Source organism: Ovis canadensis, chromosome 9 (assembly GCF_042477335.2).
Source record: "Ovis canadensis isolate MfBH-ARS-UI-01 breed Bighorn chromosome 9, ARS-UI_OviCan_v2, whole genome shotgun sequence".
Taxonomy (NCBI): Eukaryota; Metazoa; Chordata; class Mammalia; order Artiodactyla; family Bovidae; genus Ovis; species Ovis canadensis.
This window is the reverse complement of record NC_091253.1, coordinates 100,230,999-100,241,147: the sequence shown is the minus strand read 5'-3', so window position 1 is coordinate 100,241,147 and position 10,149 is coordinate 100,230,999. Positions and strand designations below refer to the sequence as shown.

Below are 10,149 nucleotides of genomic sequence, written 5' to 3'. Positions count from 1 at the left end.
CAAAGAAAGTATTTAGTCCTTTAGAATGCTTATGGGGGCTGAGATAAATGAAGTGCTCCTTGGCCCTTCCATTTTTAATAAAGATTCACTTAAATTCTGGGCTCCAAATAAAAATTTCCAAAGATGTCTCCTAGGATTTTTAAGTACAAAGATGTCTCCTAGGATCTTTATTGCCCTCAGAGCAATAAAGAATCTGGTTTGTCTGTCTTTTTAACCATGATTACAGTTGTGAGAAGTTTTGACTGACTCTGTGACATTAGACAAGACTGGGACATGGGAATGGATGTGGGTTTTGATTGCCATTATGATTTCTCAGAGAAGAGAAAGTAAAGAAAACACAAAACTAAATGCTGGACACAAGATGTGTAGAATTCTGAGTGTAGATATGGCTTCAGAAAGAACCGACTTCAGGTTAAGTACACACCAGACTAAAAGATTATGTGATGTTTCTATATGATTCTAAGTCAAGTGATTCCTTCATTATTTTTTAAAATAACTCACAGGTGACTTTTCTTCCGAATTTGACATACAGAGTCTTCATATAAGCTAACTAGTTATAATAATGGAACAACCCCATTGGCCTTGCTGTCGGGTGGAGGAATAAGCAGAAGTGTCAGTTCTTAAATGAGATGCATCGTTTTCATAACAGAGCACACAGACGGTAGCAATGTTGGGCCATTTATTTGACCATAATAGAAAATCCAGTTGTCATTTTAGCTGCATATTTGTCTTCAAGCGTAAGCAAATGAATTCTTAACATTTCATCTCAAGCTGCTCTTAGGTCATTATATTTGAGTAATAGACCTGATATCGCATCAGAATAATGTTGCAAATGAAAGCGTTTAAGATTCTTGAATGTAAATGGAGTAGAACCTAATGCCATTTAAACGTAAAGTACGTAATAGACAAGAAGAAAGGGATAAAATTATTTTTGGTCCAATTAAACTGAATAAAATGGGAAGGGATGAAGTCATGAAGAAATCAAGTATGCCTTAATTGCAATGATAAGAAAGTCAATGCAATAGATTGAATTTAAGCACAAGTTTAGTGAACTTACAGATTACTGTTTGAGTTCAACATAAAGAAGAAAAAGATTTTGCGTTCTGCAGAGTAAATTCGCAAGCAGGCTATCATACTAGTATTGAAATAAACATATTTCTTAAAGCTAGTTTTGTTGGATTATGTCAGAAGCAGAGCTGTGCTTCTTGAGGGAAGATGAGCTTCCTCTAGGGCCCGTCAGAATGAAGCTTTCACTGTCCTGCCCTTCAGAGGCTGGGGTGGTCGGTAGTTCTGCTTGATGCAGACTTCTTGATCGCCTTCAGCATTTGCTAGCAGACTGCGGAACTGCGCCAGCTTGGGGGAAGGATAACATGTTTAGAGAAGCAATAGCTCTTGATGTCACACAGAACACTTTTATTTTTCTAATATGATTGATGCACTTTTATGTAGAAAATCAGGTTGAAGACTGCAATGGTTTCACTGATGGAAAGGGAGGAAGCCAACAGTTCTTGCACATGTCTTTATACCAAGCATTTGGCTTCAATTATCAATGACTGACTGGATTAGTATTCCAGCTTTTGCGCACTTGAGTAAGAGACTTTCTTGCTTGGCACCTCAGTTTCCATATGGTACTATTTCACTGTGTTTTGGTGAAGGCTAAATGGCTCAACAGAGATAAGGTTCTGAGTATGGCATTTGGCATGTAGTATATGCTAAAGAAGTGTTAGCTCTTATACCAACAGGTCACACTGCAGGTTTGCTGTGAGACTTGACTGACAAAATGTATGTAAGGCACCTGATGAAAAGAGCTGCTCAATCAATGGCAGTTTTTATTATAATTATAAGTGATAATTAATGAGATATTTTACTGAATATTGAAGAGCTTAAGCTTTAAAAAAAATGAAAAACCAACATCAACGATCAAGGTATGCCACTCAAGAGTCACAGTTCCCCAAAGACGGTGGATTTTCCCTGATTAAAGTGAAAAGAAGAGCGGGAATTCTGAATCTCTTCATAAAGAAAAAAAGTGCTTATAAGTACATTCTACTTTTTGGCTATTAATAGACCTGATGTCACTAATAAATCTTTCTCAGTTGAAAGGGGACTCTCCAAAATTGAATGGCAAGAATAATTTCCCTCAGTATGAATTGAACTGATATCCTGCCTTGCACTTCCAATTCCCCCGCATGCCCCTCTGATACGCTACCTGTTCCGCGCTCACACTGATGGTCTCTTTAAAGATGATCCAGGTGACACTCTCGTGAAGAGGAGGGTGAGTCAGTGAACCAAAGTAGGCCCAGTAATCCGGGCATGAAGGCAAGAGGACAGAGGGGTCGAAATTTGTGAATGGAGCTTTCTTGTTCTGAAAGAAAACGATAAGCGATGTATCATGCCCTGATGTAAAATATTTACATCATTGCATATATGACATACATATTATTTGGTAGATAGGTCTTAGCAAAGAATTTAATCAATATTTCTACTGTATAGTATTTCATGACTGGCATGTTTGTGGGTGGCTCAGCTGCCCATTAATGCAGGAGACACAGGTTTGATCCCTGGGTGGGGAAGATCCCCTGGAGAAGGACATGGCAACCCACTCCAGTATTCTTGCCCGAAGAATCCCATGGATGGAGGAGCCTGGTCAGCTACAATCCATGGGGTCACAAAGAATTGGATACCACTTAGTGACTAAACAATGACAACAGCGTGTTTGTAAATATAAACAGTGAAAGTGACAGATGACGGAAAATATGCTACACTAGGATAGTGACTGGTCTCTCTTCTTCCTTCCTCATTTGGCTAAGCATAAGCAAAGGCTTTCTTATTTCTTTACTGATTGGTCATTCATGTAGGGGTTATTGGTGCTGACCTCTTGAGCAGTTAGAAATCCACACATAAGGTTATGGTCGTCGCTCATAATCGTGGGTGTGCATCAGCAGGTTCATTTAAGGGACAATTCTGTGGTGCTAGAGCAAGCATTTATCAAAAGGATAATCCACAGGTTACTGGACCTGTGCCGTTCAAACCCATGTTGCTCTAGGGTCAACTGTACGAGCTTTTCTCTCTTGAAACTTCTAACGCATCTTTAGTTATGACCCATTTCCTAATTTGTAATAATTTGTTGTGTTTATATCCCCCCCCCATCATCAACCGTGCCAAAAATGTCCTTTTTTGGTTGTTTTTCCCACAAAGAATTAGTTTTTCACTTTATTAATAACATTTGACCTGCATTTATTCATTTTCTTTCTTATTTTATTAATGTTTTACTTCATCTTAATCATTTCCTTCTACTTTCTTTTCATGTATCATTTTTTACATTCTTGAATTGAGTGCTTATTTATCTTTAAACTTTCTCACTTTATAAAAGTTTAATTTTGGGGGCCTCAACACGAACTAGATTTATTTTACATAAAGGTATGGTAGTTCTACAAAGTGTGAATGACAATGGCAAATCTCTGATATATGATTTAAGTCTTTATTATCAAAACGGTGAAGCTAAGAGTAAATATATCAGAACAATCCATCTTTTTCTAAGCTGACAGTGGGCATCATAGTTACGATGCATGAAACAGCTATGAAAACCATGCTTCTACAGGCTTCATCTTGCTGAACTGGATCAGCGGTAACTATGAAAAATGAAACCAAAATAAATCACTGCGTCAGAGAGCTCAGAAACGAGGACCGTGTAAGCAGTACCTTGATTTTCAGATTGATGGGTTTGCTGAGGACTTCCTACTCCTCATATCAAATATGCAATTAAATGATTTCTGAGGTTCTGTAGATTCTTGTTCTCTGATTTAAACTAACTTAATGAGTCTATTTACCTTAGTTTTAACTGTTTTTAGGGCATCAAGTACTTTCTGAAGGTTTGGGTTGGCCTGACCCACCTGGAGATTAAAAAAATAAAGTGTGAGATAAGACAATTGTTAGCAAGTAAAATCCTATTTAGTTAATTTTTTAAAAAATTAAACACAGTAACTGAAGAAAAGATATACAAGTCAAAATACAGGCATTTAGCACAACTGAAATACAAAAGCAAGCCTCTTGGGTCTGTTCTATTAAAATCCTAATCAGTCAAATGAATGGTATGTTACAAGTGTTCAGTAAAGATTAACTAGAATTACTATAATTCCAAAAGTTAGTCACCCAAATATACTCCATTTAAGAGTAACTTCCCTATAGGACTTTTCAGGGACTCTCCTACAGGAGATTTGAATCTTCCATATTAAATATCAAGTGAACTTTCTTTATGGGACAAAAGTCCTCTTCATATTTTTTTCCTGATGAAACATTAAATTGATAAACTCCTGACTCTGTGATGTAGAAAGGTTAGACGAAAAGTGAAAGATGAGCCAAAAACTAAAACAATTAGCCCACCATCAACACCTTCCCATTTCATCTCTGCCTGAAATGTCTTTCTCTCTTCACAAGGGGAAAGTCAAGCAAAGCAAACATATACCGGAGACCAGCTTGTTCACCTGCGCTTTCGCTAGTAGAAGGAGACATTTCAAAAGCAGAGAGACGCCTACACCCCTCTGCTGTATTTCACCCTAGCTTGTGGTCTGATTGGGAAGGGAATAATTGTAGCAGAGCTCCGAGGCTCTCTAGGACTCACCTTCATCAAAACGCCGACAATTACCAAACCATCAGCCTGTGAGGCGGCATCAGCAAAGCTGGGGTACTTGGTAGAATTCCAGTGAACTAAATGAAGCTAAAACACACAAGGTGATGGAGCAGTTATTCATACCACGGTGAAGGGAAAAGCAAGTTAGACCTTAACATGTGGGTCTATACAGCTATATCTTGGCTTGGATAGATAAAACTTGTGTGACCCTTTATCCAGGGCATGGGAAGGGCTATGTTTGCACTCTTAAGAAGGGTTTTCTTAAAAAAATAGAGTTGAAGAGAGTGGGCACGTTGCAAATCCTGGAACCAGTAAGTAGAACTTCTTTTTCCCACAATATCATAACTATTCAATATTACTTCTTAAAACAAAACAGAAAAAACAGACACCTCTCTGTTTAGTGAGAGAATATGAAGTATTTCTGGCTAACTAGTTTGGAGACAAAAACTGCAATAATTTTCTAACTTGAGGTACCCGGTAACTTTGTGAGAAGGGGCTCCTGAGATGTGTGGAGTCTTGACCAAGGGCGGGTTCTCCTGAGCGGATCCAGACACCTTTCAAGCCAACAGCCCCTGCCTAAGTTCTCTGTGAAACTCTAGACCTGTATATCCAAGGCCGTGTGCACGTCTTCCTGATTCTTTCCTGACATCTCCACATGGATGCCTGACATGCATCTCAAACTTAACACGGCCAAAGTAGCACTCTTGACTTTGTCTTTTCCAGACGTGTTTCATCTTCCCGCTTTAGCAAAAGGCGTCACCTTCCCTCTAACTGCTCAACCGAACACTGCAGCCCTTATTCCTTTCTCACTTTTCTCCACTTACTGGCATCCATCCTTCCGCGCAGCGCATAGATGTTAGCCTTGCACTTAGTCCAGAGCTCTAAGGCTTGGCATAACTGCTGATTTTCCTCTGGGATGGCAAGTCAAAATGGCAGGATTTGACTCGAATTATGGCTGAAATCAAATGCTACTCCTGAAAAACTCTTTTTCTGACCACCTAATGTCAAGTGATCCTGGGTCGCTTGGATGACTAAACCAAAGCCGTTCGCTCCCCGCCACCCATAGGTCTCCTCTCTGTCTCCACTCTTTCTCCCCACCACTCCCCTGGTCTCCCTCCCACCCTCCCTCCTACCCTTTCTCATAAGCCGAACTTAGTGACTGAGAGCCTGTCACCTCCAACCTGGATTAACTCCACTTTTCTCAAATGAGATAAGACGTTCATTGATTCAGATTTCTTCAGATCAGTTCAGTTCAGTTCAGTCGCTCAATCGTGTCCGACTGTTTGAGACCCCATGAACCGCAGCACGCCAGGCCTCCCTGTCCATCATCAACTGCCGGATTGCTTAGATACAGCCAAATATCCTCCCCCAGACATAATACTATTACTAATTTAGACTTTAGGCCATTTGATTTCAGTCCACTTTCAATTTTATGAAAAATAAATAGGAAAAAACAAAACATTTAATAGATTTCTGCACCATTGAAAGTTCCTAGCCTGGCTTTCTAGTGTAACATAAAGTTAGTTTTATTTCTATACTATTCCCAAGTCTTCTATCAAAATGAATACTACACATACTCTGTACCTAACGATAGCTCTTACAAAAATCTGCCCTACACAATTGTTTTCACCAGTGTAAGATATTTGTATAAATGTAGTTATTACCCATCGTTTTTTGTAAAGAAAAAAAAAACCACAACAGAATGAAATGGGAAAGGCATTGCAATTGTTCCTATGTAGGAATTAGTTAATAAATTCTAACATATGCATACATGGAAATACCGTGCAGACTTTAGGAATTCCTGCTGACTTGGAACAATGACCATGATCATTGGTAAATGAAAAAAAAAAAAAAGCATGTTGCAAAACTGTGTATTACAGATTCGTTCTACAAGAGTAAAACAAAAAGCCAACCCGTCTGCATTGGTACAAACTTATGGAACAGTCATGCATACAAAGAACAAAAGGTTTTTGTTTTCAGTCTCCATACCCCTGTTGAGAGTTTGATGCACATTTTCTTGATTTAATCGTGGATATATAGGCAGAATATCTTGAATTAAATCACAAACTTCCATGTGGAGGCAAGTTAAGAGGCCAGAGGGTAGTGGCCTGCTGCCAGGGAGCCCCAAACCCTCGTCTAGAGGAGGCTACTCGTTGTGATGACTCCTGAGGTTAAACTGGCCCTCTTAGTAGAACCTTAATGGAGTGTCTTGGCCTGGCTATACCTCTGCTGCGGGAGCGCACCCTTGAACCTTTAAATGAGAAGAGAATGATGGTGTGTTCCCCCTGGGGCTCAGAGCTTTAAAAGGAGAGCAGCAACTCCCGTTGAGGTTAGCCTGATGTCAGGCAGCAGTTTCCGAGACATTCTGAAATGAAAGCACATTCGAGGCTCAGGAGTTTGACTGCAAATTCACCTGCCTCCCTCACGTGAAAAATTGTCCTCCATTGCCAAACACAATGTGTCACTGTTTAAGTTTAATGGAGCCTAGGAATTCTTTACAGACCGCAAAATGCTCATTCCTTTGGAGCCGTTGAAATTGTGTCTTAAGTGATAAGGGGCGCTTCCCTGCTGGTTCAGACAGGTAAAGAATCTGCCTGCAATGCAAGGGACCCTGGCTTGATCCCTGAGTGAGGAAGATCCCTTAGAGAAGGGATAGGCTACCCACTCCAGTAGTCTTGTCTGGAGAATCCCATGGACAGAGGAGCCTGGCAGGCTACAGTCCCTGGGGTCACAAAGCGCTGGACATGACGGAGCGACTAACACACAGCCCCGTGTTATGAGGGGGCTACTTCTGGAGGACTCTCAGCGTAGCTCCTCTCACTCACTCAGCTGCATTACCTCTGCAGAAAATGTGGCTCCATCCACTAAGTGCTCAGAGCCACAGTCATCGGTGCTGCCCCAGTGAAAATGGAACTGACGCAGCCTGTAGCTCTCAGGTAGAGGGCCGCCTTTCAGCACTAGGAGGAAAGCAAAGTGCTGTTAGTGCCACAGTCACGAGCTCCAGCTTGTCTTTGCATTGAATACAAATTAGCATTAAATAGGGTCGAGTAGTAATGAAAATAAATCATAGTCCAAAGTTCCCATCCTGTTGATCTTTTCCCCGTGCCCACAATGATGGGCTCAGATGTGTGCCGCACCTTAAGACTGTGCGTGACTTATACGGTTCCCAGCACTATAATTTTATCTTTTCCTGTTTTCAGGAAAACATATTGGAAGATGAGTGAATTATAGGGTGAGAGGTCTTTCCTTGAACCTGCTTTAGTTTATAAGTTCATTATTCTTTCAACAGACAGTAATGGACAGCATGCATTAAGATATCTAGCAATTTATTTTTAGTAACAAATCACTCTGCACATATCTTGTAAGTGATCAAGATACAAGAGGGTATTCTGACAGCTTTGCTGAGAATTCCTAGCCAGGGACGAAAAAAGTTCCAGCAGGAGTGTAGGGTCAATTTTAAAATTCTCATACTGAAGGATGATTTTGCTTTAGAGAACCTATCCAACCATGTGATTAAAACACACACACAGGACCAGACCTAATCCAATATTAACAAAGGACATAGCCCCAAGATGTCTGAAATTTAGGCTCGGAACCTTGTAGGAAAGTGCTATGACTAATTTTGCCTTTTGACAGTAGAGCTGATTCATGAAATTGCTATTTAGAAAATTATTCAGTAAAAGGTTTTGAGAATTTTCCTGTGAACGAGAAAGTGTGCTAGATTCTAGGAGATGAAGATAATTCAGTTACTATGATCTAATAGGGAGAGGGAAGCTAGACAAAAATACTTATGCACAGAATGATTCCATGCAAGATACACCCAAGACCAGTATTTTTTTTTTTAACTAGTACCCAAGCCCTTCACAAGCTGGTGATGGACAGGGAGGCCTGGCATGCTGCGATTCATGGGGTTGCAAAGAGTCGGACACGACTGAGTGACTGAACTCAACTGAACTGAAGCACTTCATTGGCATGGAGCCATTTTCCTGGCCACAAAAAATAAATCTACTCTTCGTGTGTAGTTCTTCCCTAATGCGCTCCTCCAACCTCATCTCAATTAGAAAATATTTGCCTTTTCAGTTTTTATATTCATGATGGTTCACAGAATTTTGTGGAAAAGTACTGTTTATTCAGAGGGTGTAAAGTTAGCATAAAGACATTGGAAACCAGAAGAGATGAAATAGAGTCACTGAGAAGGAGAAGGGCTGAAAGAAGAGTGAGCTGGGAGTCCCCAGAATCATCCTTAACACTTGGAAATATTTTAAAACTTCAAGACACCTCAGTAGATGGCCTCAATGCTACACATGTGCGCCAAACACTGAACATGGGTGTCCGTGTTCTGCAAGCCCTACTGTTTAAATTTCCCAGCAAGTCAAAGACAGAAATCAGGAGGGTCTTTGGGCTCACCTGATCTATTATCACTGTCCTCAAAGTTTACATGGAAGGAATGTCCCACGTTGACGATTTCTTTGGCTGTGGCTGGATTGTAGGAGATACTGAGAGGTTTCAGAGAGGGATCACGCTTGGTTTCACTGGTTTTAATGTCGATAGGAGACTGGTTATTTCCATTTGCAATGGGATGCAGCTTGCACCAGTGTTCAGGACCTACCAGGAAAAACGTGATTACAACCAAAACTGATCTAATGCTTGACTCCAGGTTTTAGGAATATAATTTTCCTAGATTAGGATTTATTCAGGTATCTGAAATGGTATCCTGGTTAGTTTAGTCGAAATCCAAGGTTTGAGAATGCCCGTTTCCTATGCTACACTGTAAAATAGTGTCTTTGTCAACAGAGTTAATATACTCATAGTCTATGGGATCAGACTATACATTTTTGCTGTTAGAAATAGACCTCTCTATACATAGGGAGGGAGAGAGGAGAAAAGAGGCAGAATACATTCTGTAGACAATCATGGCCCAAAGGACAACTGTTGAGAATGCATACAAAGCTGGTATAAGGCAAAGGGACTTCAAACCATTAACCTATGTCTTTACCGTTATTTTAAGTGCTCAATATCTCTTTTCCTGGAAAAGGGAATAAGCGGTTATTTGAGCTACATGAGCAGAAGAATGCTTACCGTTTTCACCATCATATCCCCACTCAGGACTTGCCATGATCTTCTACTTAGTTTTCTTTTTCTGAACACAGAGAGAATACCTGGAATAACTGACTGTCACTGACCGTGCAATAGATGACTGAATCCACAGTTCGCAGGGTTTTTATAGAAACGTCTCTGCCCTTGTACATGAGTGTTACTCACTCAGCCCGCTATTTCATCATCTTTATCTATCAGGAAGTATATGCATGTTAAAAAAAGGTATTGTTTAAAAAGCTCACAAAGGTAAGGGCAGTTCCAATTGATTTATTCTCTTATATTGTTAAGGAGAAATTTCAAAATCTTAGCTTCTGCAAAACCAAGCCCTGTTATTCTCATGTTAGTGGAAGATATGGCTGAGTTGTCACACATGATGCTTTGAATATCTAGTTAAAAATGACTGTGCATTTGAGACTCCCAGCTTT

The 10,149-nt window shown here is 40.2% G+C and overlaps 1 protein-coding gene across 1 annotated transcript; it reads right to left on the bottom strand.

The window, feature by feature from the left end:
* Positions 1–662: 662 nt before the first annotated feature.
* On the bottom strand, positions 663–9,887 carry LOC138446117 (carbonic anhydrase 1). Its single transcript, XM_069600830.1, has 7 exons — positions 9,707–9,887; positions 9,035–9,232; positions 7,466–7,584; positions 4,619–4,714; positions 3,828–3,890; positions 2,207–2,362; positions 663–1,353 (listed from the first exon to the last, which is right to left on the bottom strand). The coding sequence occupies exons 1-7, from the start codon at positions 9,741–9,743 to the stop codon at positions 1,237–1,239; spliced, it is 786 nt and encodes a 261-aa protein (XP_069456931.1). The 5' UTR covers positions 9,744–9,887; the 3' UTR covers positions 663–1,236.
* Between the last annotated feature and the right edge of the window lie 262 nt (positions 9,888–10,149).